Source organism: Amphiprion ocellaris, chromosome 8, assembly GCF_022539595.1.
Source record: "Amphiprion ocellaris isolate individual 3 ecotype Okinawa chromosome 8, ASM2253959v1, whole genome shotgun sequence".
Classification (NCBI taxonomy): Eukaryota; Metazoa; Chordata; class Actinopteri; family Pomacentridae; genus Amphiprion; species Amphiprion ocellaris.
In genome coordinates this window covers 35,062,238-35,084,709 of record NC_072773.1, presented here as the reverse complement: position 1 = coordinate 35,084,709, position 22,472 = coordinate 35,062,238, and the positions used below count along the sequence as shown (strand labels likewise).

General features: G+C 36.6%; 1 protein-coding gene across 1 annotated transcript; it reads left to right on the top strand.

The window, feature by feature from the left end:
- The first annotated feature begins 221 nt into the window (after positions 1–221).
- On the top strand, positions 222–22,042 carry si:ch211-112c15.8 (tumor necrosis factor receptor superfamily member 1A). Its single transcript, XM_023292623.3, has 11 exons — positions 222–4,899; positions 7,508–7,595; positions 7,690–7,803; positions 8,063–8,185; positions 8,290–8,338; positions 9,093–9,184; positions 9,715–9,795; positions 10,030–10,197; positions 11,723–11,754; positions 12,020–12,122; positions 19,823–22,042. Exons 1-11 carry the CDS (start codon positions 4,885–4,887, stop codon positions 20,185–20,187), a joined length of 1,230 nt encoding a protein of 409 aa, XP_023148391.3. The 5' UTR covers positions 222–4,884; the 3' UTR covers positions 20,188–22,042.
- Positions 22,043–22,472: the final 430 nt, after the last annotated feature.

Here is a 22,472-nt window from a genome sequence, read left to right as displayed (position 1 = left end):
ATGCACGCTCGGATTTTTCAGCCAGACGACCCACTTTGTTCGCGTTTAAGGAGCCAGATGAGGCAGATAGCCGTGTTTAGGCTCCGTGTTTGCGGCTGGATTTAGCCAGAGTGATCCGCTAATGGCTAGAAGAAGGACCCGAGTGCGGAAATAGAAGCGAAATGTGAAATCCTCACCCAAGCACCGCGTTCACGTTGTTATTTATCTGTAGTCTGCTGCTGATTTTAGCCATCGAGGAAAATAATAATAATGCAGTTTTCAGAGTGTTAAAGCTGCTCCCATAATGTTTTAATCTGCATGATGCATCACAAGATCATTTTATTGTGTCATGTCACTGCAAAGGAACTCCCCAGTCTGGTAAATTTGCTGGAATTAAAGGTCCTAAAAACGTTATTGCACCAAATTTAATCAATATTGATCATTAATATTGAAAAACTGAACTTAGTTTTCATTCTTTAGCTTTATTTAACCAGGTAAGATGCATAAACACGTACATGATTCTGAATAAATCACTGAAAACGATAGATTAGTTGAGTAAACATCAACCAAGAGTCTCTTTTTTTCCCCAATCTTCAGACAGTATTAAGGTTCTAACTGGACTCACTTGATTTAAAAAGTGAAGCTGAAAATGCAGATGTTACTGTAGCTATGTAAATCCCTTATGGAACTCCTGTGTGACGTCTTGCATCCAGTCTGATAAATGTACCCGAAATAAAGTAAACAGCAGTGTCCCAATAATGTTACTGCTCCAAATTTATTGCATAAAAATCAACACTGGTCATCAGTATTGAAAAACTGAACTTAGTACTCATTCTTTAGCTATATTTAACCAGCTAAGATGCATAAATGTGTGCAGAATTCTGAAAGAAATAATTATAAACAATAAATTAATTGGGGAAACATCAACTGAGTCTTTTTTTCCTCTGATAAATGTCTGATAAATTTACTCGAATTAAAGGAAGAAAGTGTCCCAATAATGTTACTGCACCAAATTTAATCAACATTGATCATTAATATTGAAAAACTGAACTTAATTCTCATTCTTTAGCTATATTTAACCAGCTAAGATGCATAAATGTGTGCAGAATTCTGAAAGAAATAATTATAAACAATAAATTAATTGGGGAAACATCAACTGAGTCTTTTTTTCCTCTGATAAATGTCTGATAAATTTACTCGAATTAAAGGAAGAAAGTGTCCCAATAATGTTACTGCACCAAATTTAATCAACATTGATCATTAATATTGAAAAACTGAACTTAATTCTCATTCTTTAGCTTTATTTAACCAGCTAAGATGCATAAACATGTAGGATTCTGTTTTAAAAAAAAAAAAAAAAAATCACTGAAAACAAGAAATGAATTGAGGAAGCATCAACATCAAAAAGAGACAGTGTTTTTTCCAAAACCCAGACAGTGTTGAGGTTCAAACTGGACTCACTTCATGTGAAAGTGAGCACATCTTACAGCATCTGTGTATCTCAGTTACTTTAATGTGAAATCTTACAATACAAATAAACCTCCTAGACTGATAGATGCATAAAGTGTCCTAAAAAACTCGATGCACCCACTCAGAAGGAACAAATATCAGTATTTAATCCGAATTTGTATTCTTTAGCTTTATTTAACCAAGTAAGATGCATAAACGTGTAGTTTTCTAGGAAAAAATCACTAAAAACCCAGACAGTGTTGAGGGTGTAGCTGGACTCAGTTTGATTTAAAAGTGAATGAATGTTTGTATCTTATTACCTTAAATTCATCACAGCATTTTCTATGTGAAACGTCACGTTGCAAAGAAGTTGCCCAGTCTGATAAATGTACTGGATTCAAAGTGTCCCAGAAACATTAATGTATTAACAGAAACTTAAATGAACAAAAATCAATCTTTAACTCTCCTATTGTCCTCAAATATTACAAGCACATTATATTAGGGTCAATCTGACCCTCCAGAAAATGATTTACATAAAAGTGTTGACCAAGTTTTTGTTTCAGGCATTTAGTTTATTTGTTGAGCACACAAATAACTCCTAGTTAATGAAACCTGACCTGTCCTCTAGTGCCACCATCAGGGAAAACTATTAAATTAGAATTAATGTATCTTGAAAAGTTGGCTGACAATGAAGAACATTCTAACAAAACAAGCAAACATTATAACAATAACTAATAAAGCCTGATTCAAAACAGTTCTATAAAATGCATAAACTAGTGTAGGTTTCTGAAATCTTAATGGAAAAACTAGAAATGAGTTGAAAATACATCAAATGAAAGCTAGAGTGCTTTCCAAAACAAGTCAGCAAAAAAAATTTAAAAACAGCAATAAAGCATTAAAAAAGACAATGAAACTTTAGTAAATCATTAAAGAGGACTCATTAGAAGAGATGTAAATTATTCTAGGACACATCTAGTACGCCTCAGATCACCATCTTATGCTACTAATAAACAGCCCAGTCAAATAAAAGTGGGTCAGAGGGTTCATGTGTAATTAGTGTCTCATTTGCACTGAAATTTGCTGCAATTTTACTGCAAAAAACTGCTCCGGAACAGCTGGAGAAACATGACCAAGAGCCCAAAACCTCCCACATCCCTAAATCCTGATCCGATCCAGCCTCTGTTAGACGAACCTGAAGGATCCGACACCACAGAAACCCACAGGTCTGATAGATGCTGCTCTGATGACACAAGGGGGAAATACACAATATTAGGGGTTTTAACGTGGGACATGATATTGATCAAACGCATGTCGCCCGATACAGCAAATCATCTTCACATCTTATGTTTTGTCCTCGTTACTCACCAGCCTGGTGTGTGCTATATGTCTGTCACATGTCGGTTTTATCTCTGAAAAGTCTTACTTCCCTTTTGCTGATGTGATTCCAGTGTTCAGAGCAGCTTGAAATGTAAAAAAAAAACAAAAACAAAAACAAAAAAAAAACTGGATTTTTATGCCAATTGCATATATTTTGCATTAAGAATCACTCTCAGGTCTTCAAGTGTAATTTCTTTTGGTACAATCACAGCCATAATACTACATAAATCCTGAAAAAAGCCACTAAAAACTTAAAATTGATTGGTTCCATGAAAAGAAAAAATTTGAGTGTTGGGTCATTTTGGTAGAATTTAGTTTTGTTCGTTTTTCTTGTAAACAATAAACAAAAAAATATCATTTGTATGTGTTTGTGTCTCTCTAATGCAGCCGCACCTTTTGAAACACAAAAAAGATTTTTCCACAAATATTTCATGATAATATTTGAGATTGTGTAAAATTTTAAGGGTGTCCGAAAACTTTTTTCCACCACTGTATGTTCCAAATCAACATGTGCAACATTACACCTGTACTCTATATAATACCTGCAATAACTGCTGAGGATATTATTATTGTCATAGTTTTTTAATATACTGAGAGCTTTTTATGATGGTGCTTTTATATTTTATTTTTGTGATGCATATTTATATATAACTTTTATTCTAAGTCCAATCTACCTGTGCTGTAATGTACCTATGCAAATGGTAATAAACTCCATTATATTCTAAAAGTTTAGACATGAATTAGGGACTTTATGACTAAAAATACCCCCTTAGTTACTTATTTATGTCAATCAATCAATCCAGCAGACTTTATTTATAAAGCACTTTTCATCTAAACAAAATGCAACACAAAAAATACAATAAAACTGTGCAAACCCCATTCCTACCCCAGCAGGAAAGTTAGCAATAATGGAACTGAGGAACTGAGGAAATGCTCTAAGCTAGGTAAATGACTAAAATAAAATAAAGATTTAAGATGCCTTTTTTGTCAGTGTGCATGAGAATACAGTGAAATTCTGTAGGACTCCTGTAGGATTTGGTAGCACCAACTTTCAGGGCTTGACCAACCTCCATTGCTGCAGAACAGCTTTAAGTCGTTAACCCATTTCTGTTCCCTGAAAAAGGCTGTTTTGTATTTATTTATTTATTTTTGCAGTGTTGGGTAACCCTACCTTCTTTTTAAACCTCTTTCAGTTCACCACTTACCATTGTATCATTTCAAGCTCTACGTTGGACTTGAACTACTTGAATTTCAATTACAAATGGAAAAACTGGGACATTCTAAAACATTCTAAAACTTTTGACTGGTAGTATATATACATATTTGTATTTGTATATATATATATGTGTGTGTGTGTGTGTGGGTGTGGGTTTAGCAGACTTTCATGTTTGATTTATTTAAATCATTCCTCAGATCAGAGATTATTAAGTTTTACTGTATTTGCGTGACTCTCACTCTCATCCAAGTGTCAGCATCTCATTCAAATGTCTATTTTTGGTTTCAGTCCTGCCTCTGAATAAATAGAAAAGATTATAATAATTTGCATTGAGGTCATTAATATTTCCGCAGTGTGTCTGTCCTCCTCTCAGACAACCAAACCACCAGCAGCAACCTCTGCATCCGGCTCGTGACTTATTCCCTCGTGTGTCACTGGTCCTTCTGTCTGAACCGCATCGTTATCTCAGAGTTTCAGTGGAATTACAAGAAACATTCAGGTTCAGGAACTCATTCTCTGACGTTGCCACTAACAGTTGACTCTCACTCTGTGTGTGTGTGTGTGTGTGTGTGTGTGTGTGGGGAGGTGTGTGATCTCATTGTGTTTCCTGTTTCTAGTCGCACTTCTCTGAAGACTCCAAAGAACTGACAGCTCTGATCCAAACGCCAGCTCCCATGAACGCAGCAGCTTTCCTCTCAGCAGCGACCGCCTTAAAGGAAATCTACAGACGAGTTCACGGCAGAATGAATCCTCCTGCTGGTGAATTTATTGGGCTCCACTCCTGCTTCCTCTGATTTATTGCTTTCCTCAAATGAGTGAGACTACCTGTAGCTTGTTGCTTCCTCACGGTCTGCTCTCCCAACATGCAGTTTGTCCTGGTGAGTAAATCAATTCATACAGAAACCTTTGCACCAGATTGTTGAAAATAGCTAAACATACATACAGGGTCTGAGAGAAAAGCTCAGTTAAAGGAGTTAAGAAGTGTTTATTCATATATTTTTTGAGTGGCGGTGAACCACAGAGATGTTCGCCGTCACTGCTGTCATTTCATTTCTCAAAAAGTTCCCATTTAAGCTCAACATGGTGCTTCTGAATCAGCTGTTTGAGGCTGAAGTGTTGATGATCGGAGACATTTTGTCAGTAGGAATCTCTGTCATGGTCTTGCAGCTCTGATGAGAAAGTCTAATAACCTATTGATTGTAGGTGTTATTGTTTAATCTGCAGGTTATTTCTCTGTCAGTTGTTTGATCTGTAGAATGGCAGCAATAGCTAAAAATGTCCATCACAAGTTCCCTGAGCCGAAGGTGACATCTTCAAATGACTAAACCCAAAGATTTTTATTTAACAACAATAAAGGACTACAAAGAAGAGAAAATATTGGTGAATCTCCTGTTGTTCCACTAATTGACACTAAAATGTACACATGTAGACGTGTCTGCGCCCAAAAGATGCAAGAATTTGCTTCTAAATCAGATGAAGATTGTTCTGGGTCAAACATTCCAAACAATGTATCTACTAAAGTTAATTTTCAAACAGCTCAATATACATAAAGGTGGAATAAACCCAGCAGCAGAAGGATAGAAGGTTCCTCCGTCGAATTATATATATCATTTCTATCCATAAGCAAGGTGTTTTATGTTGAGCAGCAGGTAGATGATGAAACCCTCCGATGGCAAACTTAGAAGAAACTTCACAGCGTCTCTACTGGCACAGAGAAAACACCTTTTTATGAATACTCCTAGTGATAATAGCAATAATTTAATGTTCATAATCCTCCTTCAAGGCTCTGTTTTGTGCAACCATCTGCTTTTTGCCTCCCTTATGGGAATCAGAAAGAGTTTTATTGCCAAGGAGGTTTTCTTTTTTAACATATAAGGAATTTGACTTGGTGTTTTAGTGCACAACAGTAACATATACACTACCGTAGCAAACACAGTGTAGCATTAGAACTCAGGAGTGATGGTTGCTGGAAATGTTCCTCTGTACCTCTATGGAGATATTCCATTAAAAATCAGCTGTTTCCAGCTAGAATAGTCACTTACCACATTAACTATGTCTAGACTGGATTTATCATTCGTTTAATGTTATCTTCATTGAAAAAAACAACTTTTCTTTCAAGAATAAGGACATTTCAGTAGCGTAGATTTAAAAAGTCTGCAGACAGAAAGTGTTAAAAGTCAAACAGGAAGCATTTAGGATTATAAATCTTAAAAAGTAATGGAAATTCTTAGAGAGTGCAGAAATGTGCATGAACTTCGTTAGCTAACTTTTGTAATGGATCACTGTTAAGTGAGTAGTTTTGTCATGGTCCACTGATCATAGACAGGGTTTTCTATCTACTTGTACAACTACGTGTGAACTATATTTCTCTTAATCTCTTGAGGCCCAACTGGACAAATAAATGCTTAGAAGTTAATCCACTACTGCACTGTTGAGTATCTGTCTGTGCAACAGTATCCACGCTGCCGTCCTCAGATCACATTACGCCGTGATGCAGAGAGAAGCTGGACTCACAAATGTCTTACCAGTAACTGATCTGGTTCATTCCTCATCAATATGCATCAGGAAGGAGCTTCTCACTGGCTGCATCTGACCATTGACCAAAACTCGTTTCAGTTATGGATGATATTTGCTTTACCTTCTGAACTTTAAGCAGTTTCTGCATGTTTTTACTGCAATATAAAGACCTGCAGCTCAACCTTGGCTAGAAACAGAAACCTGAAAATGTAAAATGCCATACATTTAGAATTTATTTCTGTACTTTTCACCTATCTGATCTGTCCAAACACGATCTGTAGTTCAGTGGAAAAGCCCTAGAATTATTGTCATATCACTGTTGCTTGCAGGTGAGTCACTTATAGTATCTTAGTTGCACCAAGAAGTGCTGAAGCATTTGTTTTTAACAGAATCCGGATAGTTTAAATGTTTTATTTTTGGCAAAATCTTTAAAAGAGACATGCAGAATATAGTGATTTTGATTGGATTTGGTTACATTTTCCAATTGAACAACAAGTTTAAGTCCTCATGGTTTCACCACAGAGCATCAACTGTCTTGTTTTTTTTTTTTTTTTTTTTTTTTACAAAATATTCACTTTTAGCAATTTTTTAAATTAAGAAATACAGAATAAAGTGATTTTGATGGGATGTCACGTAAATGAAGGACAGTTGGAAATGAGAAAATCTGACATTTTCCTTATTTTTATGTGTCTAACTCTGTCTTGATGGTCTGAATCTATGGATCAGGTGGATGGGGAGGCTAAATAAACTAAAAAAAGGAAACTGAATCAAAAACCTTCTTGAAGTCAAAGGTGTAGGAAAATTACAAAGCAAAAAAAAAAAAAAAAAAAAAAAAAAAAAAGCCCTGTGCAGTGACCTGATGACTAATATTAGGCCAAGTTTCCACTACAGCTCTCTTTAAAGCTGTAATGTGCAAATGTCAGACCTGTTGATGTGGGACCTCAATCAAAACCTCACATTTTGTTTCAGGCTTTCCTGCTGATACTTTCCATCATTTCCCATCAGCAGAGTCACGCTGAGGTGACCAAAGGAACATGTCAAATAGAGTGCGAACCTGGTAAGTCATTTTTAGAAAAAAATACAAAGCAGCATTGGCATTCAGTTTTGCTGGAACCGTCATGCTAACTCATCACGTTTCTCCTCTTTCCCAGGATATTTTTTAAATAAAACGGGTGCAAATCCTAAATGTGACAAATGTGAGGACGGCACATTCACAGCACTAAAAAACTGTCGCCCGAAGTGTTTGTTGTGTTCGTTTTGTAAGCGTAAGTATCAGATATCACTGAATATTGTGTAAGAAAATCATATGCCATTTTCTTGTTATTTAAATATCTAAGATACAACACTCTCTTTGGAAGTTACCATTACATTAACCTCTTGTGATGAAGCTTTTATTGTGAAAGTCTCTCATTATTATTTGTCACTGTAAACTGTACACTCTCATATTGCAGATTTTCTTGCATCCATGTGCATGCATGCTGCAGGTTGAGACACAAACGCTGTGTTTTGCTTCCCTCCTGACAGATTATCAGATTACATTAAGTCCTTGCTCCTTTAATAGCAGCGTGGTGTGTGGCTGTAAAGAGAATTTCTACTATTCAGAGGAGTCTGAAGACTGTGAGAAATGCTCCTGTGAAGACTGCATCAGTAAGTGAAGTCAAATCGAGTCGAGACTCAGCCACGCCAATTTATATTCTGTCTAATCTGATGTAGCTTTATTCATTAAAAAAAGCCTTTTACATGTTTTGCAGATGCTGATAAAAATCCCGACTACATCAAGAAGTGCCAGCCATGCAAAAAGTGAGACACAAAACCTTCAGTTTGTCTTCTTTGTGACAGATTGGCACACAGAATTGCAAATGAAGTCAGAAATGATTCCACCTGCCTGCTGTAGTGACAGCTCTGAATACATGCAAATACACTCATTTTGAACATACAGATAACAGCTGGTGCACTGAATGTGTTCAAGTAAATTTCTGTGAGGTTGAAAACAACGCTTGAACGGTTTGTCTACATATTTGTTGACATAAAACCTTTGAATCTGTAACAGTTGATAACTGATTGTTTCAGTGGTTTAAGACAAAGTTGACTCTTTGTTTACTCTGACTTACTCGGAGTTTGTGTCCTTTGTGGGGGTTTTTTTACTGCTTGTACCACACTAAGTTGTTGATTTTTCTTTCAAAAACAACACATATTTCATGATAGTTTGTCAGTTTTGCAGGACCGGTTCCATTATAGCCTCTTAAATATTTTCAGGTTGCAGAAATCATTCATTCTGACTATATTGCCAATGAAAAGATCCCTAATCTAAGCTTACTAAATGTGTTTAAATGATTATCTGAAGCTAATGCGGGGCTGTCCAGGCAGAAACAAAGAGGAAATTATGTATTAAAAAGGTGAATGTCTGAAGATATCCACTTAATCTGACTAATTCAGGTTGTTGAACCCTCATATTAGCTTTGGATAAACTTTGAAATGTAGTTTTACAAAGAAAAAAGTCATGGATTTTGCCACTGAGGGTGAGCGTTGTCTCTTTTGTTCTTTGTTTTTTCAGGAAGGCGTGTCAGACAAAGCTAGCATGTACAAAGATATGCCCTCTTAATTTCTCTAATCCATCTACAACTACATCTACAATAACAAGAAAACGTAAGTAGACCCTTCAACGTATTTTTGTCTTTATGTGTATATTGGTCAGTAAATATGGTCAGATCTTTATCTGAGTTACACTTACAAACAAACACAATCAATGCTAATTAATACCAGACAAATTCTTGTGTTGTTTTCATCCATAGTGAATACATCACTCAAACATTCACAGTGTAGATTGGAGAAATTCTTTGCTGTATGTTTTAGGGCCGATTTGCTGCCTCTGGGCTTGAACCCTTCGCTACTATAAAGATAAAAATAAATGTCCAAATTTATCATTCACTGGAAAATGTCAAGGCGGTTGTTTAGAAGTGATGCAGCAACACAATGACCACAAACATTCAAATCAATCTACCGCAAAATGACTTAAAACTGAGGAAATGCAACTGTGAATTCACCCAAACAGAGGTTTTTGCAGCAGACATCTGAAGGTGAAGGTGTTCTCTAAGGATGCAAACTGCTTTTGTGTGGTAATTTGATGACAAAAATCAAGTCATTTTCCTGATACTGTGTATGACTTCTATCTCCAGCTCCAACTCCAGCTCCATCTACCAGACCCTCGGCGACAAACAGAACGTCAGGCCTGGTTATGACTAAACTTCCACCTAAGAGTTAGTTCCAACTTTGAATTTTTACCAAGAAATCTGACAGAATAACTCACTGCTTGCTGTTTTTATTGTTTAGCTTCATGACTCAGTGGTGAAATTTGCTTTACTTTGGTATTAGTGTTTTTTGCAACTTCATAGTTCCTGCTTCTTTCCTGTGTTTCCTTGGAACATGATTCAGCTCAGTATACTAGAAATGATGATGTAATTAACGATGACCGCGTGTTTTTGTGTTTGCAGCAGAGAACCAAATGAGCTGGGTTTTTCTGGCGGTGGTCGGTGTCCTGTTTCTGCTGCTCTTTTGGCTCATGCTGCTCTACACCAGGAACCTGTTCAGATATTCAGACAACTGTCCCTGCTGGAGTGAAAACAAAGATCTGGAGTTGTCCGAGGACCCCGTAGTAAACGGTAACCAGCGACTGAATGTAACTAAGAATATTTACTCAGGTGTTGTAGTTAAGGGCATAGATACTTGAATATTCTTCTTCCACCACATTTATTCAACAGCTGAGGCTAAACATAATTAATTAATGTTTTACAAAATATGGTATATAGAACTGTCAAACAGTACATCTACTATTATAATACATAATAATCCAAAACCACCAGGAGCCATTTTCCAACATACTTTCGACAGTTAAGTACATGTTTGTCTTTTTTTACTTTGGTAAAAAAAAGGACTTTTACTGTTTGTTGAGTGTTTTTCCATCACAATATCACAGTTTTTTAAAAATAAGGACTATTCCCTCCATCACTGTCACATTTTGTCTGGTGAAAAAAAGAAACTACTTTCTTCCCCGCAGTTAATAAAATGAAAAACTGGTAAAAATGGATGAATACTTGTGAAACTGCGGTTTTGACTTGGACTACACTGTAAAAAATGCTGGTAAATTTTATGGTGAAAAGCTAACTCTAAAACAGTTTGATGCAGTTTATTTAACACTGAATCCCCGTAAATAAGCTCATCAGGAGAAAACCGTATTTAAAAAAAAAAAAAAAAAAGGTTCTTTTGAAAAAATTACCCTTCCCTTGCAGTTATTTAATGGAAACATGCCGTAATATGTATAACATCAATATTGTAATTTTTTGCATTTATTTCTCAAAAAGAATTCCAGTTTTCACAGTTTCTGCTAATAATGGAAACATGCTGTAATATTTATAACAAGTAACGTGGTGATTTTTGCATTTATTTCACTTAAAAAATACAGTTTGGACATGTCAAATTGATGAACGGACATATGGTTTAATATTTATGACAGCTATAACCGGAATGCTTGCTAAAAATGCACATATTTAATGTTAAATACACTTACTGTTGTGCTGATAATGGAAAAATGCTGTAATATTTCTAATAAGTTACAAAAACTTTATTTTATACGGTGTTTTCATGTAAACTTTCATGTAAAACTAAAACTTCTTTAAAGGTTAAAACTTTACAGCAAAATAATATGGAATGAAGCACGTTTCTTAACCATAAAACCAACAGTATCGAGACATTTATTTACCATGATTTTACAGTAGCGTTCTGGCAACCACAGCTGCCTGAATTTTACCGTCAAAATAATAAAAAAAATTTACAGAGGAGATATAAAGAGAAGGAACTCACTTAAACTTAAGAAGTAAAAGAAAGAGTAAAAGTTTTTTTTTTTAATGACTATCTCAGAAAACCTGCTTATACTGGAGAAAAATGATGCTGTCATGATATTATTTATAATGTAAACACGGTCAAAAACAAGAATAAGGACTATATCGGCACTTTGTGGTTTGGTAGTTACACATTTAGACATTTATTTACGATCCCATACACAAAGTGTCCCACAGTTTGACAGAAATGTAAAGTGATTTTTAAAAATGTAATTCTTTAAATGTGCTCTCTTGACTCAACGCTGACAAGCAGGAAGCTCACTGATAACATCTGTTTTCCTCCTTACAGAACAACAGCATCATCGAGGCCCAACCACGCTGGTTTGTACTCAGCTTCATGCACTTTGTGTTCTGTTCTGATAGCGATCTAGACTGAAGCAGTGCTGTAGGTAGCCAATGAGAGGGTCTTGTTAAAAATAAATACAAGAATAGAAAGATGCACACACCTATAAAGGCCAACGAGAGCGCAGATGAAATGTTGATAGTAATTTGTGATCAAGCTAAACTGACTTCTAATAAATCATGAAGGTATTTTGCTGGTGTTTGACTGACATTTTAATTCCACTTTCTGGTTTGTTCTTTCCAGACATGGGAGGAAACTCCCATGATGCCTGTCAGTCAGATTCCACCCATATCGGACTCAAATTCAGCCCCCGTCAGCCCTCCACCACCAGGCAGCCACCTCCCAGGTGAGATCCACTGTTTGATGTCCAGCGACAATGAATGACTTGCTAGTTTGGACTTTGTGTAATATATTAGTTTGTCTTTCACAGCTGACTGCCACATTCATGAAACTATTCACAAATATTCTAACACACTCGAGAGAAAGAAAATGAAAAGTCGGTCTGCTTGTAGGTTTATTACATCTATGCAGAGATGCAAACAAACAGAGCTGGTCTTAAGAGCAACTAAACATCTTAACAGGATGTATTCACTTCAATAAAACTCCGGCATCATAAACCCCTGATTCTCCCTTCATGTTCAGGAGATGCAAATTAAAACCTCATTCAATCTACATTCAGCTGATCTTCTGTCCTGAAAATCGTCGCCTTACACAACCTCACAAAGCAGTCTTATCAAAGGTGTCGTGTAAAGTTCACCTCCAAATTATTTACTATAATTCCATTTACCTTAAGTGGTTACGTATTTCTTCATTTGACTGTATTTTTCCGACACCTTGCATCACCAGTGCAGGTGGTAGATCACTAATAAACGGGAACTCAAGAGGCTTTTTATTGCCCAAAACATTCTCAGAATTGTATAAACAAAGAGCTGGACATATACGTATCAGTTACATGTGTATGTAAGATATTACGGCGTTTTTGTCCATCAGCAGAGGCTGCACTGTACTGCACTGTTAAAAAATGCAGTAGCATGTTAAACTAGGCTTGAACTGCTTAGCATTAATTACAATACAATACAATACAATATACTTTATTGTTCCACTTGGGGAAATTGTTGCTGTTTATTATCAAAATTGATAACCAACAATATAAAATAATGTGACGATGTGCACGATTTTATAAGACGTCAGAGGTCATCCCATTACATCGCAGTTCCATTCCCGCAGATCTATGTAAGTCAATTTTCGCTGTAAGTCGGAACTCCAGCGAAAATGTAAACAAAGCTGTTACATGCATCATGATATCGATCAGTTCTTTGAAAAAGTCATAAATACCAAAGACTTTCATGCATGTGAGTCATTTTACAAGAAGATAACAGAATATGTTGCTCTGTTTTTACAACTTGAGTGTTTCATTATATCTAATTTCACTTCCATGGAGATGGCTACTGTTGAGCACGGTGGTGGCAGTATTATGCTCTGGGACTGTTTTGATGCCAGAGGAACTGGTTCTTTAGACAAAGTAAAATGAATAATGAAAATCAAGGTGGATAAACTCCACATTCATCTTGAACACCTAAAATCATCAGCGAGAATGTTGAATCCTGGACGCAGTTGGGTTTTTCAACAAGACAATGAGCCCCAAGCATACATGCATCACAATATCCATCAGTTCTTCAAAAAAAGTCATGAATATCAAGACTTTCATGCATGTAGGAGTCATTTTACAAGAAGATAACACAATATGTTGCACTATTTTTATAACCTGACCGATGTTCGTCGGTGTTTCGCCCTGTTCCGAGCATTTTATTCTGTCTAATACCACTTCCATGGAGACGGCTTTCCTTTTCTTCAAAGCATCAGAAGAGTCTGACTTACGCTTGGGAGCCATAATGAAGGACAAAAAGTTAGTTAATGTAGCACAATCCAGGGTAGTGTACAATCGGAGAATGGAAACAAGGCTGTCTTGTAGCGCCGCGTGACGAAGTATTCGTCCACTCCACTTGCCAACTAGTTCCACGTAGCCAGTTCCGATGCAACGACAAAACGCCGTAGGTTGAGGACATTGTAAACTGAGAACCCGCTGTATAGCATTTCTGTTACTGCAATACCTTAATTACCTTAACCAGAGTGAGAGGAAGAGAGGATTGTTAAAGGAAGTTCAGTACTCTTTTAAGTAACGCTGTAATGGAATCATTGCCATTGCAGTTTCAGTGCCAGGCTCATATTTTTCATGAGACATTTTGCCTCATGAAAGCAAGAAACTAACTTCCTGTCCACAATTTAAAAAGATGAGTAACTGGTCTAAAATAGACTTTCTTGTGTGACCTGGAACCGGACTAGGCATAAAGAGAGGAATCCAACTTAAACTCAGGATGTAGAAGGAAGAAATAAATTTAGCTGTAAGCATCTCAGCAAACCTTTATTTAGACTTGAGACAAGTGATTCAAAATACTATGCTGTCCAGATATTATATATAATGTAAACATGTTGGTGGTTAAAAAAAAATCACTCAAAATCCTGTTCCAAAGTTCGATGTAGTGGATGTTTATTGGTTTTCTGCTCTACAGTGAGCAACAGAAACTAACTTAAGGAAAGTAAACCAACTGTGAACATGGGCATCATTTCACACTAAAGGTCAGAAGGTGGGGGGGGGTAGCATTTAAAGCTAAAGTCATCAGTGGGTGAACAAAAGTTTATATACACTTGTAGAGACAGCGTTTATCATTGCAGTCTTAAGTTACCAATGACTCCTATGACTCTTCATTTCCTATAATGGAATCATTGAAATACTTGAATCTTTGTCACAAACAACAATCATGCATTTTGGTTCTTTCATAAATTTATTATAGGTCTTCTGCAAACAAGACCCAATCTGCTGGGTCCAAGATATACATACAGCAACTTGAGTTTTCTCTAAACTTGTCATGAGTGATTAAGATTGACTGCCGCTGCTGACTCCTCTGAGCCAGTTTTAATAGGGTCCAGCACGATGAAGATCTGAAAAAGCAAATCACTGACGTAACGTGGAGTCAATCAAAGCAACTATAGATCCCCAAATCGTCTGTGTAAGTAGAAAGTGCACGGTACAGTTGAGTCACTGGAAGAAAACATGAACTAATACTTGCTGGTTCGAGACAATTGGTCAGGATGTTCAGAGGTCAACCACGAATCCCCGAAAAGTAGGTGAGCAATGAAATTGAAGTTGCTGATGTCTTTTACGTTTTACCAAAAGCTTAGAGGCTGCCATGCAAGAAGGAAGCCCTTAACGTAGAAGCATCACCTTAAAGTTCGACTGAAGTTTGCTGCTCATTTCACGGGCAAAGAAAAGGCCTTGTGGAGGTAAATTCAGAGGTCAGATAAAGCAGAGAAATGTGTCATTTGGCCACAAAGTTGAAAAATATGTTTGGTGGAGAGAAGTTGAGGCGTTAAACCCCAAGCACACCCAACCTACTGTTGAGCACGGTGGGGGCAGTATCATGCTCTGGGGCTGTTTTGGTGCCAGAGGAACTGGTGCTTTAGACAAATTAAAAGGAATAATGAAAAAGGAGGAGGATTAACTCCACCTTTCATCAGCCAGAAGATTGAATCCTGGATGCAGATGGGTTTTTCAACAAGACAGTGACCCCAAGCACGCATCACAAATGGTCCAGAAATGACTAAATCAGGCTAGAATTAAGGCTTTAGACTGGTCTCCTCAAGGTCCCATCAAGAATCTGTGGACTGTGATGAAGAAACAAGCCAATAGATCTGGTTGAACTGCACCGATTCAGTCAAGAGGAGATCAAAGATAAAACAAGACATTTAACCAAACATTAGCGTTGTTGTATGGACAGTTTTGACCCATCAGATTTTCAGAAGACCTTTAATAAATCTAAGAAAGAATCAAAATGCATCATTGTTTTTTGTGACAGATGTGTGTTTCAGTCATAGAAAATTTGAGTTGTCTGATGACAAGATCAAAGATTGACCATATTAGGAGGTTAGGAAACTGCGGACGTTACTTGATCATTTCACAGTGCAGACTTCACACGTAGATTTTAATCTCTGATGCTTAGCAACGCTAAAACAAAGAATGTCTCTTCTTCATCTGCACCAGGTATGCATTGGTTAAATGTACGTTCCTCCTCACACGGAAAGCCTACATTAGAAAAACGTACCAATGGCATGACACAACGGGTTCGTGGAAGATATATTGATTAAAAAATACGTAAAGATAAGATAAAACTGTTCCGTGGAATAATACGCTCAAAGGTCTGAGGCCACATCTGACACATGCTGGTCTTTTTGGGACACAAAAAGAAGTAAAAAGTAGCACAAACTCAAGATAAATGCTTGGACATTGCTCGAACATTTTACTATAAGATCATAAAAATTAATTTCCTTTTGAACAACATAGATGTTACTGCTGCAATGCTTCACGTCACACTGCATCTCTCTACAAATTGTTTTATCTCAGAGACATAAGGATAAATTGACCTCTCTTTCTTCTCACATTTAAAAGAAACCTGTGAGACTCGAAACTTTGCAATAGTTTTTTTTTTTTTTAAAAAGCTACAGGATATGAGAGACTCGCTTCAGATGCGAAAAGATGGAGATGATAACTGGTGGCAAAGGAAGTGTTTCACAAAGTTTAGCAGGAGGTGTTTAAGTTTCTTCTCATAATAGATGTGCATCATATGAAGCAATGTTCATTATTTTTAACAGGAATATATTTGAACAATTTACTGTTTATGTTTCTATTTTCCCAATTCTTTTAAACTACAGACGATAACTTGAGAAATCACAGAAAAAAGGAATTTAATTTCATATGAACCCTCCCAAAATCAAATAATTTTACAAATAATTTGTTCTTTTACAATGTTAAACTGTAAAATTACACTTTACCACCATTTGCTGATATGTTTTACAGATATTTCTTTGTTAATCATTTGAAAAAAAAACCTTAAGGTTTGAAAAATGGTAAGACATTTTTAACTGCTTTTTCTTGTTTCATTAAATTACAGATAATATCTCTTAAAATCACAGGAAAATGTATTAATTTACATCCTGACTGTTAAAAAAAAAAACAAAACGTAAAATTGAACATAATTTCCCCATTAAAAATCCTTATTTTTACTAATTTTGATTCATTCCTTTACAATATGTGGCCAGAAAATTACACATATTGTCTGTAATTAAAACTGCAAAAGAGAAATTATTTTACAGATATTTGCTGTTATTTTCACAGATTTTTCAGATTTTTTTTAACAATACTGCATTCCATCCCATTATAAAATTATTTTTCTTCCAAATTTTCACTTTTAAACTTTTGATTGTTTGTTATTGTTTTTTTTTTTTTTGTTTTTTTTTACACTGAAATAAAATCAGAGAAAATTATTCACCTTGAATAAAAAAGCTGAGAAATTTAACAAACCAGAAACACGAGCATTGGCTTTATTTGCTTAATTTGCATTTTAAAGTATCTTGAAGTATTTTCTAGGGAATTCAGTGTTTTGTATCACACGAGAAACTTCAGTAGAGCGAATACTTGCACACACAAAAACTTGCAAGTTTGTCACAGGTCAGTACCCTGCTTAAATTTTTAAAAATTTAATCAGATTTTTTTGAAGAACTGTAGCAGCAACACTTCCCCTCTCTGACTCCTGCATGCTGGGATGTTTCATCTCAGGTTTCAGTATTTTCACCTTTTCACCTCTGCTTGTTCAACATGCCCTTTATCACCTACCACTTGTGCATGCGGAGGTGGAAACTACTGCACAAAACGCCTTCACTTTGTCTTTTCAGCATTTTGACATTAGGGGAAATCAGACAGTGGACGTGTGTCTCTGTCGACTGCGAATGATTTGCATCCTTTTATATCTTTCTCACAGTTTTTTGTTTGATTTGCATTCAATTTACGTTCATATCGCAGTTATAAATAATGTAAAATCTGTGTAGTTTACAACCACACATTGTAGAAGAGCTTGTTAATGTTTTTGATGTGGACATTCTGCACAATTTTGGCTTTTTATTTAAATTTAACATTTACTTTTACACTTATTTGGTTCTAAATGCTTCTCCAGCTTACAACAGCAGCACTATAGCATCAGTGGGGGTTTTCAACTCAGTCAGAAATGCCAGACACAACATCCTGGCATCACTAGTGACATTAATTGCAGTTGTGTTGGAAGGTTTCCAAAACACTTGAATCAGAGACACATTGTCATGTTGCTGTTGGCACCGTGGGGGAAATCCTTTTTTTTTTCAAGCTGAAGATGGTTGTCTGGTTGGTTTTTATCATTTATTGTTTCTAGAGGATTTTATCAGACAGTCACATAGTAACAAACCTACATTAAAGTCAGATATTGCATGCGTTTCCTTTTGTGTGGTGGCTTGGTTAACCTTTACATGCATAAGTGGGTCAAAAATTATAATTTTCTTGCAATATCTTTGTAATGAAAAGTTTTTATCATTTCATATTACAGCTATTCCTCAAAAAGCACATTTTTGATATCATTCCATTTAAATTTTCAAGTTATTTTTTATACTTTTAAAGAAACTGTATCACTACCCCAAGCTCTTTATCACTGATAATATCATGTAAGAGGTGATGGAGGGATGGAGAGCAGAAACAGCAAAAGGAAAGAAAATGGTTGTTGACATTCTTCAGTTGCTGTTCTGTGTAATAATCATCTTTTTCAATCATCAAAATGTTCAAAATCTGCTATAAAGTGAAAAATAAACATATTTCAAACATGAAATCACTCTTGTGTGGACAAAAATATAATAAAAACAATAATTCAAATGATTATTCTCAACCAAAATGACAAAAATGGCATAAAAACACATTGATTCCACTTATGGAAGAGTGTAGGGTGTAATTTGTTTTCAATTTCGCGCTTTTCCTTGTTTCTTGCGCCCTGATTTCCAAGTGTTATTTCAGAATTTCTTCTGAAAACCACCACCAGTTGTCTAAATCTGAATCACCTTGAACTTTTTTGCGTTTCTGCACCTCCTGCTTCTCCACCTCCATTCGTCCTCCTTCTCCTCCTCCTCCTCATCTGTTTGGAAATCATCTTCCTCCCCATCCTTTTCACCCTTCATACTTTCTTCTGCTGTTTTTTTTTTTTTTTAAACTGAACATAGAAGGAGGGTAGAGGTCACTCATGCTGTGATCCTCTTCACTGGACGACGGTTCCCATAAGTTCTTTCTAAGGGTTAATCACATGGCTGCTGGATGTATTGCAGTCGGATTTTTGCTTGTTTTTGCTAAAAAAAAAATTACCGATATCCTGACATGCAAGTCAAATTCTTCCACATTCTTTCTGGATCAGCTTTAGCTAAACCTAAATCTGTCTGTCGGTGAGTTTAAAGCAACTTGAGACAATCAAAACCACAAAATAAACACATCTTCTGGACACACAGAAGTCTCTTTTGTATTTGCACACGGTGTCCATAAAGTCTCTTTACAATTTTAAGAATTTATTACAAAGGCAGTTGATAAGGTATCTTAACCAGATTTGTTTTATTGTAATCAGTGGTTGTCAAAGTTTTTTTCTACCTCATTTAATACACCTCTATATGGGCACCATAAGTTGCACAAAGCACATCAAGACGGTACTCGATTTCTTGCCGTGTTCACTGTAGCATACCCTCATGAATGGTGGCAATGGCATCAGAAATCTTTTGCTTCAATCAGTAATGTCCCGTATCTTTGTTCGATACACGATATCTTTAACATAACACCATAGAAAGAAGTCCAAGGGAGTGATATCTGGTGAACGTGGTGGCCAAGGAACTGGCCCATCCCTTCCAACCCACCGGTCTGAGGAGTAGCCATTTTTTAGGGTTTCATTTAATAGCACTTCTTTCACCAACAGGATACCTGAAACACACAATTTCAATGTGATTACAAACTTTAATAAACACAGATTACAATAAAACAAATCTGGTTAAGAAATCTTATCAACTGCCTTTGAAATAAATTATTAAAACTGTAAAGAGGCTTTATGGACAGCCTGTATATCTACTGCCAACTGATTGTCTCTGATTTTCTCCCTCCAGTTGCCAGACCAGACGAGCAATCAGACCGCTGGCCAGCCGTCGTCCTCTACGCCATCATCGAGGAGGTGCCCCTGCGTAGGTGGAAGGAGTTCCTGCGTCGGCTCTCGGTGGCCGACCAGCAGCTGGAGCGAGTGGAGCTGGAGGCCGGTTTGGGTCTGGACTCCATGGAGAGGCAGTACCAGATGCTGAAGCTGTGGAGCCAGCGCTCCACCGCCAGCCTCGGAGATGTTTTCTCCACCTTACGCCACATGGATTTATCCGGCTGCGCCCAGCTGCTGCAGGAGAGCCTGGACAGGCTGCAGTGGAGACCCGATGCCAAGCAGAGTCACTCAGGTTGTGGTTTGAATGGAGCGATGCACACCTGAAGCTGTAGAGAGACACATGTGTGACACTGTCGATGATACAGTTGGAGATTCTTCAACCAAAGACACTGGTGCATAAAACTGGAGACCTCAAGTTTCTGGAGAGGACATGACTGATGGTGGCTCCTACAGAAAACTGCAATCCTGCCTTAAATGACCCATAGTGAGAAATACAAATTTAGATGGAGGTCTTGATGCTACGACAAATCAAGTCTTTTTTCTTCACAGTTTGACATCATCACGTGGACTCCAGCTACATGTATAATATATATTTTCCTGATAAAGTCCAAAAAACTTTGCAGAACTGGAAGTCAGATAATCAGTTTGCTTCCTCTAATGCGGCAACAGAATGAAGCCTCTGAATGCACATGCGGTACTCTAGTAATCTACTGTATGTGGAGAAAATTAATTTAAAAAACGATCAAGGGAAATTCCCTTCCATTAAGCAAAGCCTCCTGTCAAAACACCCTTTGTGTACACCACTAAACCTCCAGCTTGTTGTGTGGCGTCTCTTAAAGGCCAACCGTGGAGGCCTGTGGTTTCACAGCAGAGCTGCAATGTAAATATGCGTGTGAAGGGTTAGAAAGGAAGTGACACTTCCTTGATGAAAGGTACAATTTGTTTTACCTCCAGGAATCAAGTTTTTTTTATTGTTATTTTATAAACAATGACTTGTTTCAGTTTGAATATTTAAACTGTGTGAACATTTTGTGTACATCTGTGATGTTTGAGACTCAACTGACGTGAAAGTCCGGTACAGCAGCTCAGCCGCTGCCTCTCGCTGCGCACCCTCGCAAAAGAAGAAAGATGAAATCCCCAAAGGACGTCAGATTTTCAGTTTCCTGCAAGTGAACGGTGTCAGTGTGCAGCAGACTGGGTTTTTCCTCACCACACATATTCCATTCAAACTGATGGTTTTCTCTTGTGGTGTTTGGGTATCTCACTTTGAGAGTTTTTGTGTGTCAGTTTGGTTTACTGGCAGTAAAGGACTTGGACTTTCCAGTTTAAGGAGTTCAACAGTGAAAGTTTAAATCCATATCTAGGTCATTTGGCCTCAAGGTAAAGGTACGGACGTGCATATTTTACAGGTGGGTCAGTCTATAACTGAGGGACTTTTGAAGTCCATGGGATACATCTTGCATGCATTTTTATAAAAGTAAAAAAAAAAATAATAATAATGTTTTTATGTTCGTTATGATCATGTCTTTACAAATTCCACAATTATTTATTATGGAAACAATTATTTATTAATAAAAAAATGACTGGATATCACTAAAATGTCAACTAAATAACCATCCCAGTTTAATAACAACCACCTTCTAATTAGCTAAACAATAATAAAATGAGCTGATTCAGAAAGAGTTTTGATTGTGTTCTTTTTATTAAGTTGAGATAATCATGACAGATATTTATTTTTTGGCAATATATCAAATTTTAAACTCCAAGGCTTTCTGAGTTATTTAATTTAAAGTAGTGTGTGAGTCAAGTGTAGCAATTTAAATTTTACTCAGTTGTATATATAATATTTAGAAGAATCTTTCTCTAAAAATGTCATGTGGTGTTTGGTTATAGGCGGCTTTGTTGATTTTAGACCTGAATACAGCAAAAATGTCAACTATGTTACAGCAAGTCCCTCAATTACATATTGACCTGGGTATAATTTTTTTCTGAAACTACTTATGGATGCCTGCATATTTTATTACAGAGCTGAATATGTGAATTATCTGCTGGATGTAGGATTTTCTTCCTCACTTGTCACCTTTGGTACCTATGTAATGTAATAAAGTACAATAAAACCCAAGTGAAAATGTCGTCATACAGTGAGTTGTGAATAAAACTGTTGGCCACCAGGTGGGAGTGTGCAGTGAGTGTTTGAACAGGTGCAGCTGGTGTGCAGCTACTCAGGACCTCAGACAAAGAGCGTGCAGGCAGGGTGCTTGAGGAGCTTTTATCCTTGACTTGGATTAGACCAGTCTCATGAATTGCAAATTCTGCTTCGGCACAAAGAACAGCTGTCCCACATTGTCCAGAGTCCCAGGATGGAAAAATAATAGATGCCATATAAAGTGACATTTGTCATATTCACTTTAGGTTTCTGTGTCTGCATATAGAACAAACACATGTTAATATGCTACAGAATACACCAGTTGTAAATGCTAATTTTTGTATTTTATGCCACATTTTGAAACCGAATGCTACTTTTCTGTTGACTTTTAAGTCAGTCAACAATTTCAAGAAGTTTTCTGAAGTGATGTCTGACTGGAAATAAATGAATCATTCCATTTTTG

What these genes read in the sequence shown, in the direction of transcription:
- si:ch211-112c15.8 (XM_023292623.3), top strand. An exon ending in CTCCTGTGAAGACTGCATCA is followed by an intron (nt 8,186 to 8,289) that starts GTAAGTGAAGTC and finishes CATGTTTTGCAG; the next exon opens with ATGCTGATAAAAATCCCGAC. An exon ending in ACCAGGCAGCCACCTCCCAG is followed by an intron (nt 12,123 to 19,822) that starts GTGAGATCCACT and finishes TTCTCCCTCCAG; the next exon opens with TTGCCAGACCAGACGAGCAA.